At 35.7% G+C, this 16620-nt stretch overlaps 1 protein-coding gene across 1 annotated transcript in view; it reads left to right on the forward strand.

Moving 5' to 3' along the window:
• LOC118204982 (sodium-coupled neutral amino acid transporter 7-like) overlaps positions 1-15337 on the forward strand; it is a 149023-nt gene extending 133686 nt beyond the window's left edge. The window contains exons 7-9 of the mRNA XM_085824429.1: positions 6017-6279; positions 10100-10299; positions 12964-15337. Coding sequence (XP_085680555.1) covers positions 6017-6279; positions 10100-10299; positions 12964-13142 — 642 coding nt within the window. The 3' untranslated portion in view covers positions 13143-15337. The remainder of the gene's footprint in view (positions 1-6016; positions 6280-10099; positions 10300-12963) is intronic.
• The last annotated feature ends 1283 nt before the right edge of the window (positions 15338-16620 follow it).

Genomic DNA, 16620 nt, shown 5'->3' on the forward strand with positions numbered 1-16620 from the left:
CGTAGCAGGAAAAGGTGGTGTTTAAGTCATAAAGCCTGGACTATAGAGCAGTGGAAGCGAGTAATATGGTCTGACGAGTCTTCTTTCACATTGTTTCCCACTTCTGGCCGAGTTTACGTCTGGAGAACACTATCTCAGCCTATAATACAGACTGCTTGTTGCCAAGAGTGAAACATGGCGGGGGTTCTGTTATGGTTTGGGCAGCCATATCGTGGTTTTCTGCTAGCCCCATGATAACTGTGTCAGGGCACATGACTGCCAAGATTTATGTGAACATTTTGGCCGATCAAGTTCATCCAAGTTCATGGTACAAACTTTGTTCCCCGATGGTGATGGTGTCTTCCAAGACGACAAAGCCCCTGTTCACACAGCTCACATTTTCCAGGACTGGTTTTCTGAGCACGAGGATGAGTTGTCCCATCTCCCCTGGCCACCACAGTCACCAGACCTGAATGTTATCGAACCTTTGTGGTCTACATTGGAACGGAAAGTGCGTTCTCGTTATCCACCGCCAACATCGTTATCTGAACTTGCCACCGTTTTGCAGGAAGAATGGTATAATATTCCCTTGGCAAACATACAGGAACTGTATTTATCCATTCCGAGAAGACTGCAAGCTGTTTTGGATGCCAACGGGTTTCCTACACCATATTAAGCAAAGAAACATGTTTTTTTAAAGGTGTTTCCATATTTTTATCCAACCCCTGTACATTAATAATTAAACATTAACGTGGTGCATTTTATGTGCCCCTAGCTTTAAACACTGGGAATAAATTGTTACAATAATATTTTGCACATGCGTACGTTGTTGCACGTATATAAACATTCCACACTAATAATTAAACATTTTACTCTTGGTTACAAGCCAGTTCTACAATGATAGATCCATATATATGTTACCGTGAAAGACCGAAATTGGAGAATGTCGACTTTCACCGGAGAATGTCAACATTACATGTCAACATTACAATGTCAAATACGTCGGTGAAAGATCGAATATTTCTTTACATTCTTGTACATTCGGACAGTCACCGGTGTATGTCGACAATCACAGATATGCCGTGGTGTAGGTCAAAAAAAGAGGAGTATATGTACACGCTGCCATTCCAAAAGGAAGTGCTCCACAAATAAATGCAGTTGTAAAAGCAAGGGCCTCTTGTTCAATTCAAAGTGTCATAATAGTTTAAGTTGTAGCAATAAATAAGATTTGAATCACATAATTTGGTAAGTTTATAACTTCTATTATTTTCCTTTCTCATTTTGAATGTACTGTGTGTTTTAAGTTCTTATGTTCTTAAGTTCTTATTCTGAGTCTCAAGTGCGTTTTTTCGCGAATGATTTACGGAGAAGGAAATATAATATTCTTATATGTTCAACATTCACCATTAGTACATGGTGAATGTCGTCATTCACCGGTGTAAGTCAGAAATAAGAGTATTTGGAAAATATTTCGAACATACACCAAGCGACTATGTGAATGTTGACATTCACCGGTGAAATTCGACATTCTCCAGATTTCGGTGTTTCACCGTAACATATACATAAATAAATTAACACACGTAAGCTACCCTGGTGCATTTTACATATATAATTGCTGTGGATAGGTTAGCTACTTTAGAGTGTTCATGTACTGGGCTCCATCATACACACACTAAATAGCACACTAGCATGCCGCGCAAGAGCACTAGTACCATACAACGAGACACTCAGGAATAAGGCAGTTAGTACTGAAGACTGGGTAGGAATCTGTAGTGACATGACAAATGTCCTGTCCCAAAGCCTGCAGTTTTTCCATTATGAGTTTTAGTTTTCTGAGCAGAGCAGGCTGCTTAATGAAGAAGAGTGCTATAATATACAATTAGTGTTCTAGCGCATGGGTGCGAGGCAGATCTGAGTAACGTTATCTATATTGTGTATAAATTATTACAATAATATTTGTTTTGCACATGCGTACGTTGTTGCACGTACATAAACATTCCACACTAATAATTAAACATTTTACTCTTGGTTACAAGCCAGTTCTACAATGATAGATAACGTTATCTATATTGTGTATAAATGGGAATTTAAATAGACGGCGCCTGAACAGTTTGCTGATAGATAGCCTTATCATAACAGAGATCTTAAGCAGGGTTATACAGTTAGAAGACGCCCAGACAGTATAGTGGTTAGGGGAGCCTATCGGCCGTACCGAAGCTCCCGGAGAAGGCATGGATATTTGTACATGTATACTGCCTTTTCGGCATGGGGGCACTACTCTAAATATATGGCGAACCGAAAGTCCTCTCGTGTGGTTTGGTGGAAGTGAGGAGAGAGAGAACGGGGAACGTGGGCACTATCCCTTTACTAAACGGTTAATCAGTATAGCACCACGTCCACCTCTATCTATAGCACCCCTTCAATGTTTATGGCGGGAGGAGAATTTACGCTGTCTGAAGTAAGTCCATACCCGAGAGGGGTGGGAGAACCTCTGACCCTCCATCGTGCTTTCCCTCAAAATTGGGCTGGAAGTAGAAGTCTAACCTCCTTGATGCTCTAGCAACTTCCATGACAGTCATGGACAAAACAACAACAACAACAACACTAGGCTTCGAAAATTATGGCAACTTCCATGACAGTCATGGACAAAACAACAACAACAACAACACTAGGCTTCGAAAATTATGGCAACTTCCATGACAGTCATGGACAAAACAACAACAACACTAGGCTTCGAAAATTACGGCAACTTCCATGACAGTCATGGACAAAACAACAACAACAACACTAGGCTTCGAAAATTATGGCAACTTCCATGACAGTCATGGACAAAACAACAACAACAACACTAGGCTTCGAAAATTATGGCATATTACGTGGGATCCGAATCTTAAAAGAGAACAACTGGCAAATTAAGAAAATATTGTTACGAAATGTACAGGCGCGGTAAGATGGCTTCCCCGCAAAGCAGGTTTAAGGTTGCCATAAAATAGCAAGAGAAGGCAGGGTTGCCACATTTGGCGACATTTGGTGACCTTCTGAATGGAGAACCTTCTGGAACGAATTCTTACCGGTTTAGCCCAGAATGTTCTCGAACACAAGTCGAAAGCTATATAAACGCTTCTGGTCCGCAGACAGTTAGTTTGTGTGCCTCGCATAGAGTGCGAGAGAGTCAGTATCGAGTTGGTGTCTCATCTAGCGAGTCAATCCCTGCGGAGTCGATGGAGTGCACCGAAGAAGTCTGTTAGTGCATCGTCGAGAGAGCGTGTTGAGCTTCGGGAACGACTGAACCGAAGAGTCGGGAGCTGTGCTCGTGTGTCGTCGAGTGCATAGCGAGTTGTAGCGTGGAGAGTCTCAAAAATACGTGGAGTTCTGAGAACGACCAAGCAGAGTCGGGTGCTTTGCAGGAAGCTGTCTCCACCGTGATAGCCTGATAACCTGAAGGCTGTGTCGCTGATCGTGTCAGCGTGTCTATAGTAGTTCATCGACGACTGTAAAACGTGTTTTGGAGCTGTTCTGACAATACTGGCTAATAAAGTGTGTTTGGATACTTCATCAAGTGTCGTCGTTATTTCACTCCAAATCCATACAAACCCCGTACGAACGTGAAGGAGGAAAATAACCCAACAACTGGTGTCAGAAGAAAAGAAAAAACGTAACAATATTAATGGTTATAGAAATGAAAAATGGGAAAGTAAAGCCTTGATAGCAATGATTGTTCCTTGTGGTCGTTTATTAATAAATTTAAAAGAAGCTATGTTATGAATTTTTAATCTTTTAAAGATATTGCCAATATCATTAAAAGATTAAAAATTCAAAAAGCCCCAGGCTTTGACAAAATTTCCAATGCTGCAATGAAATATTTTTCAAAAAATGTTACAGCTAAATTTACTAGAGCAATTAATATCTGTCTGGATATTTCTTACTTCCCTGAAAAATGAAAATGCGCGAAAATATTCCTTTTACCTAAACGTGGTAAAGACACAACCAGGCCAGATGGTTACAGATCAATCAGCCTATTATGAGGCTTAGAAAAAAATTCTGAAAGAATCATTCTGTGTAGAATGAAACCATATCTTGAAATTCTACCACTTGAATAATTAGGCTTCCGACAAAATCTTTCTAAACAGTTAGTAAGACTTGTTGAGTTTGCTGGCTCGGCTCTTCATAATTGTCTAAATGTTTTCTTATTCATGCTGAACGTGGCTAAAACATTTGGCCGCGTCTGCATGAAGGGCTAGATTACAAATTAATAAACATAAATTTCCGTAGAGAAATTGTACTTTTAATTATGTCCTTTCTTACAACAGAAAATTTACAGTTACTATTGGTAAAGCACAATCAGATTTACGAGAAAGAAATCAGAGTTAGAGTTCCACATGGCTGTATCTTAGGACCTATCCTTTACCTCTTCTACGTGATGGGCTTTCCCAAACTAGTGAATTATGCAAATTATTTTATGGGCTGTTATACTCAGGATACCGTTTTAACAGTCAAATCAGCAAACGCAAACGATGCGATCCGAAAGCTCCAAGAGTTGATGCCAATAACTGAAGACTGGTGCACAAAATGGAGAATATCCCTCAACTAGCATTAATCTCAGTTGTTATTTATACTTAAAAAGCACGTGAATATTTTACCTATGAAAAACCTGACATTTTCATTATGATGAAATTATTCCAAAAGTTCGTAGAGCCAAATATCTTGGTATCACTTTCAATAGCAAACTTAATTGGAAGGATCACAAAAAAAAAAAAAAAAAAATTAAGAATAAAGCAGAAAAAGTCATCAACTGCCTTTTTTCAATTATTGGCAATTATTCTAAACTAGATTTAAGAGAGAAACGCCTCATTTACATCTCAATTATGCGTCCAGTCCTTACGTGCAAGGTAAATATCTGCGCATCCTTATAAATGCGCACTTGTACGTGCGCAATCAAAGATTGTACATGCGCAATCAAAGATTGTACATGCGCAATCAAAGATTGTACGCGCGCAATCAAAGATTGCACGAGGACCTCAAACTTAAAACTACTGATAAGTTTCTCAACAAAATCAATAGAAAATTTTATAAGAAATTCGACCAAGAGGGTAAGGAATTACCTTCTTATGCTGCACATGTCGTAAGAGATTAAAATTTTGCAAAGTAAATTCTGCACATGCGGTTCTGAACTTGTATATACTGCGTGCAGTTGTTTTTCTGTCTCTTTTTGAGTTTTTTTCTTTGAATTTATTTACCCGTTTTTATCTCTACTTTGATGCTAATCCGATATTCCAATCCAATATGATTCTAATTTGATCTCTGAAACATAAGAGAAAATGTTCTCCTCTCTTCAACATTTGTTAAATTTTCTCACCTGGGAATCTCACTTGATGCATTTTTACGTGAAGTGGCTTTAAGGTAACATTTTTATTGAGGCAACATTTTATTGAGGCGGACACATTGCGAAATTCGCAACATTGCTGCATAATGCTGCATAATTGTAACATTGTTGCAACATTATTACAATGTTACATAATTGTAAAATTGTAACATTGCTGCAACATTGCTGCATAACCTGTAACGATATCTCCGTTACAGATTTCTTTTCCCTTGATGAAGAGGGACTTGTACTTGTTTACCCACGAGATAGTCTTGACTATAATCCACGCCAAACACAAAGGTGTTGCTTTGCCAATTTGTTTTGGTCATAATGAGTATTTTACAATAAAATTCCCAATATACTGACACAATGCAGTTGCAAAAAGTTAAATCGTTAATCGTTTGTTTCTCGCCAGTACGTAGAAGATCTTTAACCGTTCATTTCTCGTCATGCGCCAAATCTATATTTTCGCTAAGGCCGCTACAGAAACCAAATATCAACTCTGTTCCTTTTCGAAGATTCAGATTGCTTTACACATTTTATCATAAATTAGCTTGACATTAATTCATTCATGAAATAACAAAATTATTCTAGCTATGTATATAAAATTTATATTTAAAAACACTTTCTGTAATTTTGTTATCTTTATTATATAAATCCAAAATTGCGTTCCAGTGTCAAGAAGTCGTGGTGCCTGTATACTCTTGTATGCGAGAGAGAAATTTGTGCAACTTCGTCAAATCCAGCCTCCTAGCCATGTGCTTCCTTTTTGTTGTGTACTCTATAACCGGATGTTTCGGTTATCTGACTTTTGGATCTGCCGTAGCCCACAATGTAATGAAGATGTACGATGCTTCGGATCCTTTCGTGATGGTAGGAGTGGGGGCATTGATTGTCAAGATGATTGCTACTTATCCCATATTAGCTCTTTGTGGAAGGTAAGTGAGCTTTTGTTTATACTTCCATACTTCAGTAATTCATTCCTGTTTTGTGAGGTACAGAATTTATCTCGGAAATGGAATTTCGCATGAAACAAGACATTTAAAAGGCTATAAAATTGTGCGATTAAATCTTCAACAGTGCGGCTGAATTTGTAATTGTTGCGAAATGCCCAGCTGCGGTAAAATAGCTTCCCCGCGAAGCGGAGTTAGGGTTGCCAGAAAGAGGCAGGGAAAGGCAGGGTTTCCAGATTAAGCGCGAAATTGCCCACTTGGCAATAAAATTGCCGATATGCCACAGACGGAGCGAGAGCATTTTAGAACATATTCTTAGCGTGTTTCCTCGGGAATGTTTTTGAACGTAGGTTAAGCCGTGAAGTTGTTTTCAACGTTACAGCCTGATAGATCTGCTACAACAAAATCTAAGCAACTGCCTTTCATTCTCAGTTCGAGGGCTTTAAAACTCTTTTTACTTAAAGTTCACACAGTCTGAATTTCAACGGGATTTTTGCAATAAAAACTTCAGAAAATGTTGCAGTTCAGATTAACGAAAAACTGTACAAAATTACTGAATCCGACAGAATGGAATTTCTTGGACGTGTTCAATCTATGTAGTTCATCATCATAAAGTAAGTCAGCGTCAGTTTGAACAATAAGGTTTAAATTTAGAAAATGTATACAGAACTGTAAAACCGTAACACATCAAATTAATATCATTAATTCTTCACTTAATCCAACTAGGTTATTTATAATTAAAAAAATCTGATGTGTACACCAAATGATGTGTACCTTGTACGGAATATTAAATTATACGCATTTTTTCTTGTATTTCATTTGCATTTATTGGATTGAATTAAATCTACTTCGCCGACAGCGCTTAAACCACAATAGAATAAATGAACTCTTTAAAATTAACTATATTTGTTTACCATAGCGACACTCTGGCGCTTGGATCACTTAACAGTATTTCATTTAGTTCATATTATAACTCAGAACGCACAAAATTTATATCATTTGAAGAATTATCTAATCGTTGCCACATGTTCTATTCAAATACTATAATAAATCTAGAACGATGTATAAAAGAAATTAAGCAAACAAAACAAAATAGAAACAGTTTTTTACAGACGATTGAGTACTTCTCATTCAATTAATTCAGTTCTCACTTCGCGACAAGGCAAAAATGCATAAAAACTCAAAATATCTGTATTAAAAATTACGAAGTAAATCTTAAACGCTTATTTCCTCGAAAAAATTCCAGAAAGGATTAAGCATAATTTAATTCGCAATAATAAATGAAGGCGTTAGCTTTGTTGTTGCGAAGCTAAGTTTCTCTAGATTGTCAACAAATCCCCTATTCTCCTGTTTCAAATGCAAACAAGCAATGGCCGCCATCAAAAACATTATTAGGCTTAGCGGCACTTAAACAACTTTAAAATTGTTGATAATTCTAAAGATATTGCATACAGATTTACTAAAGGCATAAAAACATTAACCGGAAGATAAGAACAACATAATACAATCATTTTTTAAAGCAAAAAATGTACAATTTACAAACACATAAGAGTAAAGAAACTGAGATCACTGAGCCGGGTAACAGAGTGGATATATATATAAATATATTTATATACGTTTAATGCGGCCGATTGCAACCAAAATACGAGGTGTACATCTAAATGTTATAGCAGTCCTATATACAAAATTTCAACATTCTGAGGCTACTCGTTTTTGAATTATGCGAGATACGTACGTATCTGTACATACGTGTACATACATACATTCTGTACATACGTTTCTGTACATTCGTTCGTACAGACGCCACGAAAAATTCTCTTAAGAATTCATTTTAAAGCAGTTTTATAATTTTTTTTTTTGGAGAAAAGAGTCTTTTATTCTGTCCTTACGTACAGATATCACGAAAAAACATCGTTAAATTGCATTCGATAGGGGTCAAAATGGATATTTTCGTTGAAATATGCTGCTTGAAACTTTTCGCGATTACAATACTTCCTTTTTACTTCGTAAAGGAAATAAAAAATTATAATTGGTCTTGGAATAAAAAGAAGTCACCCAATAAAAACAAGCATTAGGAGAAACCCGATTGCAGGAAGTTAATAAAGTAAATCAGTTAATTCCTATTTAAATAATTTTGCTGCTTAATTCATTGGCAGCAAAATTATTTATTACATTGACCCTGTGCTTCGTCAAACATAAATTGAGACACGTCACCCTGACTGAGAAGATAACTACAGAAGATTTTTAATGAATCAGGCATTCGGCCATATATTAACGAAAATGGAAGCAATTTCAAGAATGTAGTATTTTTAAATAGTGCTAGAAACTTTAAATATTTTAAAACTAAGTTTCTTGATTGTTCTATAGTTATAATTCTATATTTTCATTGAATTTCTACCTTTTTGCTGTCACCTCAAAGATTCACCTAAGCAAAGTGCCTCCCCCTTGTCTCTTCTTAAAAAAAAAAAAAAAAAAAAAAAAAAAAAAAAAAAAAAAAAAAAAAACCCTCAATGACGTAACTGCTTTAATGTTCCAAAGCCTGTAGTACTCGAAATCTGCTTTCTTGACCGTGTGCCTCGGGGTGCGTAAGCATGTGCTCTGAACAAGTGGTGAGCTTGGTCGCAGGACCCCCAGTGTTTAGTCCTCAAGCGAACTTGGTACTCATTTTATCGACCCAAGTGATAGAAATCAAGAGATGAAAGGCTGATCTTGTCTCTTCTATAGGGTAAAATATTCCAGTTTTCCAAACTTAGAGTGAAGAAGTAGAAAATTATAAAAATCAAGGTTACCACTCAGAGCTGTAGCTAGAGTTTCCAGCTCCCAAATTTGACAAACAAAACACACACACACACACACAAAATAATAATAATAATAATATTAATAATAATAATAATAATAATAATAAAAAATATAAAATTAAAAAAAAAAAAATTCCCTACAAACGAAGATCTCGCGCCCTCCTCCTGTTTGCCAAGAGTGGAAAGCATTTCATTCTAAAAATGTGTGATTTCGATTATGATTCGTGAAATCAGTTTGGCGCCCACTGGAAGCTGCGCCAGAGAACAAATGTTCCCCCTTGTCCCCTCTAGCTATGCCCCTATAACGATTGTCAAAAATAATTAGACATAGCATTGCTACGTAGTGTTGGCAGAGAAGGTTTCATACTTTGGATGATGTAATGAGTTGACACTAGAAACCATATATATAGGAATAGGTTGTGTCTTATCCTTCAGAATGTCCAGTTCCGTGCATTCAAATAGACATAGCATTGCTATGCAGTGTTGGGAGAGAAGATTTTATACTTTGGATGATGTAATGAGTTGATATAGAAACCATATACATAGGAATATGTTGTGTCTTATCCTTCAGAATGTCCAGTTCCGTACATTCAAATAGACATAGCATTGCTATGCAGTGTTGGGAGAGAAGACTTTATACTTTGGATGATGTAATGAGTTGATACTAGAAACCATATACATAGGAATATGTTGTGTCTTATCCTTCAGAATGTCCAGTTACGTACATTTAAATACTATATCCTGTTAGGTTTCTTTCTAAGTCCATCATTACTATCTCTCTCAACTGGCCTCAGAAAATAAAATGTAGTTGTGTCGTGTCCACACCCGGAGAGACCATTCTCTGAGACGGATTTAGGGTTGTAAAAAGAGCGATCCGACCACAGGCACACAAAAAACCACTTTAAACTTTGAGTCTTCTACTTTAACCAGCGAAATTCAATTAAATGCTCTTGTAGATTGATTTTTGTTGCTGTTAAATACTTTGAAAAGTTTCTCTTTCGTTGTAGAGATGCTGCAGCGGGAGTCTATGCCGAATTTCGTGGTCTAAAGCCTGCCGAGTTCATTGCCACGGAGAAAATTCGCCGTTACATCTGTGCTGCCATCTGGTTCTCGAGTTCCTTATTGCTGGCTGTCTTTACGAGTGGCATCGGAATTGTCATCAAATATCTGGGGTCTGTAGCATCGGCAAACATATTTATCTATCCAGGTAAGCAGAATTTCTTTTGTCCATGAAATTTCTATTCTGTTTCTACCCTTTTAAAACGTAAATAACTTTAGGTTCCGTTAGACTAAAAATAAAGGTTTATTTTATATACCGACAGGAAAAGATACAAATCCAACGTGAAAAATTTGGCACAATGAAACAGCCACCAGCGATTATTGCTGCTTAGAATATCTGCTACATACTGCTCTGTTTCATTCCCAGCTGGACTTACTGCGTCTTTATTTACACATTCGTAGTTCACTGAATGCGTCAGTAACATGATGGCATAGCCAGAAATTGATTTTCTATCATTAAGATTTGTCACCCCTCCCCCAGTGTTACATTTACATACATACTGTCTGTCTACGAGAAGAATAGCCCCCGCCACAGTGTCTAGCAGATGGCGGTCGCTATAGCAACAAGGCTAGTATATTTCAAATAGGGACGACCGAAGGGTTTTTTTTATTGTTATATTGTTTTGGACGACTGTTGGCTGAGGGGAAAAGAGTTATCATTTGTCTTCTAGACATCCCTTCGGAAAATGGGGTAGGGCTCGTTTCTACGGCAACAGACAGCTGCAGACTAACTGACGAGAGCTTTTCTTATGATAGACAGACTGTAAGCAAATGAGAAATGTTGTTACACTTTGCGTACACTTAGTTTCCTTTAAGATGGCGAAGAATTCCCTTAAGACAGCGATTCGATAAAGTCTTTTAGAAGTAGATCCCTTTTCGAAATCAACTGACGTAGATTTAGGCGTTTGATTATGGCAAAGCACTTACCTTTTGGAGCCAGTTTAGCAGCGCAGTATTCATCTGAGTGACAAAAAAATCTGTTTCAAACAATATAATATTTAAAATGCTTCAGTGCCATTAAAGAATATTTGAACTTCAGCTCACTTGCAGTAATTTCAGTTAACGTTTACCAGCATATAATATAACTGATGAAAACACTTAAGATACTTAATCTGTGTTGATCTTCAAAATTCTGTTGATGCTCATCATTATTTGCAAGCTATCGTTACGATACAAAATGCTTTAATCTGGTAAATGTTCAATAAAATGTTTTAATATGATTATATGGTAAACTGAACTTAATTAAGGCACAATAACACGCCGAATAAATACTAATTCAGAAGACTTTAAATCATGTCATCCGACTAAACAAAAGTTAGCTTCATTTTATTCTTATGTTTTCCGTGCTCTTCAAGTTTGCTCCTCCAAACTAGCCCTTGATGAAGAACTAAATTATTTAAAAGCAATAGCTATTGACAGGGGCTTTACACCCAACATTATTAATCAAGCAGTTAAAAAATTCTCATCTCAACACACTAAAAGGCACACTCTTGTTTTAGGAGACTATAAAAATTCTGTTGTCATTCCCTTCTTTCCATCAATTAGCTATAAAGTTGCACATATTTTGCAGAAATTTAACTTTCGGGTTGTTTATTCTCCCATCAATAAAATTCCGAGTTCCATACTCAAGGACCCCATTCCGGATATGAATTCCTGGGGTATTTATAGGATTCCTTGCCAGTGTGGTTTAATTTACATTGGCCAAACTAAGAGAGCCTTAAAATTTCGCGTCAAGAAACATGAGGCATATGTTAGAAAAAAGGAAACACAGAAATCTTCTGTTGCGCAACATTGTTGGTCCGAAAATCACACTTTCAATTTTTCTGCTGCCAAAATTATTCAAAAGACATCTTCCATTGGAGAACTGGATTTTCTAGAGGCATTTCACATTCAAAAAAATCTTTCTGTTCTAGTTAACGATCCTAATTCCAATCCAAATTTGCCTTCGGCCTTTAAAGAAATTATGTTTTAATTCTGGTTTCATTAAGAGATGGCGCCACTTGCTTATTCTTGTCCAGGCTTTCTTATCTTATCTAATCAGTTTTTCCTATCTTGTTCATTTGCGGTTTTGCAGCTGAGGATGGTGGTTCGGTGAAACCATCGAAACTAGTCCTGTGGAAATTTTGTAAATATAACGCTGATTGTTGTTGTTTGTCTTCTGAAACTGAACTTAATTAGGTAAATGTTTTCACAAATGAGCAGTCTGTGTGATTGGCCTACAATTTACTTTTGAGGTGCAGCGTTGCGATCTCCGCACGAGAAAGATGTTGCCAAAATTGCGGATTTCAGCTGTTTTTGACGTGATTGGAGTAGCTATTAAGCTACGGTACTATTGTGAGTATATTTTATTTTATTTTTATTTCAATTACCACATAAGTAAAAGATAGTTTTGTGCTATAGGAGGTGACTTTTAATTAAATTTTACTTCTGAATGTGGTTATTGGAGATTTAGAATGTCTAAGAAACCGTTTTGTTATATTTTGATTCATTTTACTGAACAGCTTAGAATTCTGCTGAGTTCTGTTTTAAATTTGTTTTTGGAAAATAAGTAAATAAATCACCAATGATTTATTAATAGTAATTTCAACTGTTCTTTTAAAATAAAAAAAAATTTTTTTCAGGTGTAAATGGGAATCTGAATCGAAAAATTAAATTACAATTTTTTCCGTTTCAGTTTTTGGCAACGATATCCTTTCATTTTCATTTCACACATTTTTTTTTTTTTTTTTTGAAGAACACTGCATTATTGTTTTATTTGATTCCTCTCTACTTCACAGAAATTATAACGCTTATTTTATTACTTTCCTCGTAGGTATTTGCTTAGTGAAGATGGCGATAAAAGAAGATTCGGACTTGAAGAGTAATCGGAGTCGGTTTCTCGTCTTTTACGGCATCTTCATTGCAGCTATGGGAGCCTTTTGCTTTGGCGTCGTACTCTTCCAGGCGATTCTCAGTAATGATTCAGATCCACCCATAAAACTGTGCAAATGAAGGAACGATGAGAAGAAAGAAAATTCTTGACATTTGACGTTTTACTGTATGTCCCTCTACCATCTCTTGGTGGATGTTCTGAACTAACGTTTGAGAAACGAAGTGATGAAGTTTGTAAAATAATGGAAGTTTTTTGTGATTGCGTATAAAGTGAGTAATTTCACTTAAGACTGTTATATAAAAGACTTTTAAAACATTTTGCGCTTTCTAGATAATGGCAGCTTCATGAACTTTGGATATGACTTATTTATTTCATCTATTATACTAGTAAAAAATTTTGGTACTATTCGGTTTCCAGGGCCGTAAAAAATCGCCAAACTATCGTTGATGCCAATGCTGCCAAAAATAATTGCGGCAACCCTAATAATTGAGGTAAGAAAGGAAGTATAATAGTAAATAACTATCTAAGATTGATGTTTTAATTTAGATGAAAGGTTAATTTCATATAATACTTTATTATTATTATAATTTATATGAAAAAGGCTAAACACGACTGAATGGAAGCAAAAGTGTAAACAACTATTTCAGATCATTATTGTAATTTATTTATAATTTATATAAAAATTGCTAAACATAACTGAATGAATGCCTGCATCGCTATTTCGCTACCGACTAGTCACTAAAGCATAATTTCATCTCGTTGGTTGTTCAAACGTAATTTTCTATAATGAATGATGCCTTTTCTTTTAAAATATTCTCGGTAAAGTGCAGAATCGCTCATTTATTTATTTGCCGCTTTTTACGAGGGTAAAAACAATTGAATTTTTGTCAATTTTCTTTTACTTTTTAAGTGAAAATAGGTCGATGTGTACATAGATAAAGCCAAGGGTGTGCGCAGTGCCATTTTTGTGCAATTCTGGGATTTTTTTTAAGTGAAAATAGGTCGATGTGCACATGGATACCGAGTATGTGCAATTCTTAAAAACGCGTCAAACAGTGGGTGATTCTGCACTTTACCCAAAATTCTATTGCCGACTTTTCGTCATGGGCAATTCCCAAATTGTTAAATCCATAGGATATTAAAAAAGGATTTAAAATCCAAAAAGGATTTAAAAATTAAACTAGTATTTTAATGGCGTTTTAAGAAATATAGAACTATATAAACTTACGCAATCTGAAATCAGCGCGTACGCTCGATTTGGCGCGCTGTTAAATGAGCGCGTTTGCTAGATTTGGCGTTTTTGCGCATATATTTTCGCTGCAATTTTTTACGGTCCTCAAAACGGAATAGTACCAAAATTTTTTTTTACCCTTATGCGTATACTATACATTTATAATTTCCAGTGCATCCTTCTAAAAAATAAAGGCGGTTATGCTGGAAATTTAGGAGGAAGGCATGTGCACAAAATGTTTGTTTTTTGCTTTTAAAGTGTTTGTCATTTCCTGTAAGCTCAGATAAGATGTGCCGAAAGTGTTTAAGGAATTGTGAAAAGCTGCTTTAATGTAACGCCGGATACAGAACGAGAATTTACTTTTTGTTGCATCATGTCCACTCTAGTATACAAGTTTAAATTTGTTTATTTTTCTGTAAATGCGTTAACAGATTCCATTCCTCTGTTCATTCATTCTTTAATATTAGAACTTTCAACTGTCGATCCTAGATGGCTGTATAGCATCACTAAGTAAAGCACTGCTATTTGGAAAATGGCTGCTACTTTTGTTTCCAAGTTAGTACAATTTCTCATAGTAAACATTATGTAATATTGTTTACATTTTCTTATACTGCCAATTTTTATTCCTAATTAGTAATTTAAACATTTTGTTTTAAATGTCAGTTTGAGAAAATTGTGGAGTGAGTATATAAAGATCTACCAAAAAGAGTGAATTGAAACCCAAATGTACTGCTTAACAAGGCAAAACATCACTGGAAATGTTTATGTTTGGCAATGAATTTCTAGAACATTTTATTCCAATAGGTACAGGTTACAAAATCGTAGCAAAATGAATTCAATCCCAATTGACGAAATGAATGTATTTTGGAGGATCTGTATGTACATGTCAGTGGTAGATTTACCATTTAGAAGATGGTAATGATCACTGCAAACAAGGCAGAAAACGATTTCAAATGCAATGACCGTAAATCGTTGGGAAGAAATTTGTATGCATGTACGTATATGCATGCTGTCCGCTGTAGTGAACAAACTGTAGCAATTATTTAAAACGAAATTTGAATAAAATTAATTTTTTTATTATTACTAAGGTTATTTTAAAACCTAAGGTTATTTTACTACAAGTATAAGGTACTAAGGTTACTAAGGTTATTTTACTAAGGTTATCTACTAAGGTTATTTTAATACAAGTATTTTCGTTTAACTTCTCTAGATTATTTGTATGCAACAAAGGGTTAAATAAGTTATCCTGAGTCCCGCGTAACAGACAAGGAATCTTTGAAAAAACAGCATATTTACATAATACGGGAAAAGCTATGCATGTGCATGTTTAATATTGAACTTCAAAACACCTTTTATCATTTCAGATAGCAAATTATGTAAACAAAAATAATAAAAAATTTTAAATATACAATTATTACGTTTTTCAACAGCTTAACGCGCAAAAATTCTAGACCATGTTTATTTTATTTTTAAAAAAGTGTTTTGTATATATATATGTGTGTGTGTGTGCGCGCGTGTGTGTGTATTAATTAAAATCACATCCTGTACATTTTGTACATACATGAATTTATATGAAAGAAGTGCACACCTTATCAGGTTCAATGTTTCTTCTAACCTTCTTCGGAAACATACAATGACCTGACTAGAACAGAGAGCTTACTAAAGCTATGTTCACTAATTGTAGTAAGTAGACAGGATACAGACGAAGGGTATACAAAACCCTTTATTTTTTTTCTTTATATACAATGACTTCCGTACTTCGGAATACAATGACCCTCCACTCGGGGTCTAACTTAAAAGATATCAAAATAAAACTAAACTCTAATTTAACTTTAGAATAAGATTGGCCTTATAATAACAGGAAGCGTATGTAGCACAGAGACTGTGAACACTACAATACGTTTAATTTATCAAGAGGATTAAAACCTCTGGCCTGGAAGGCAAAGTAGCAACTGCGTAACTTCTAAGGTAAGCGGCCTGCTTCGAACTCACGGCTTCCTCTCTTCTGCTTGGCAAAAAGGCCACACTTAAATACTTGGCGTTCGCCAGACAACTTTGCATAAACTCCTTCACGCTTATAATTCTGGCCGGAAGTAGAAAATAAGAAGTGATAGTAAAGATTTAAAATAAAATAAACGTTAGTAAAACTTAAGATCCTTACATACTTCCCGCCAGAGTTAATTAGTTTGAAACTGAGGTCTAAAACGACCTTGTTGAAAACTTTTAGCTCTAGAAACTAACGCGAGGCCAAACTTTTACAAACATAACTTAGCTAGAAACTAGAAAATTTTAAAAGAAAGAAATTTGTTACAATAGCAGCTCCCGGAATATACAACAATCTTTTTTCTTTTTCATCTGTACTGCAT

The sequence above is a fragment of the Stegodyphus dumicola genome, chromosome 9, assembly GCF_044657685.1.
Source record: "Stegodyphus dumicola isolate Sdum_Otavi_A_Nest chromosome 9, ASM4465768v1".
Classification (NCBI taxonomy): domain Eukaryota; kingdom Metazoa; phylum Arthropoda; class Arachnida; order Araneae; family Eresidae; genus Stegodyphus; species Stegodyphus dumicola.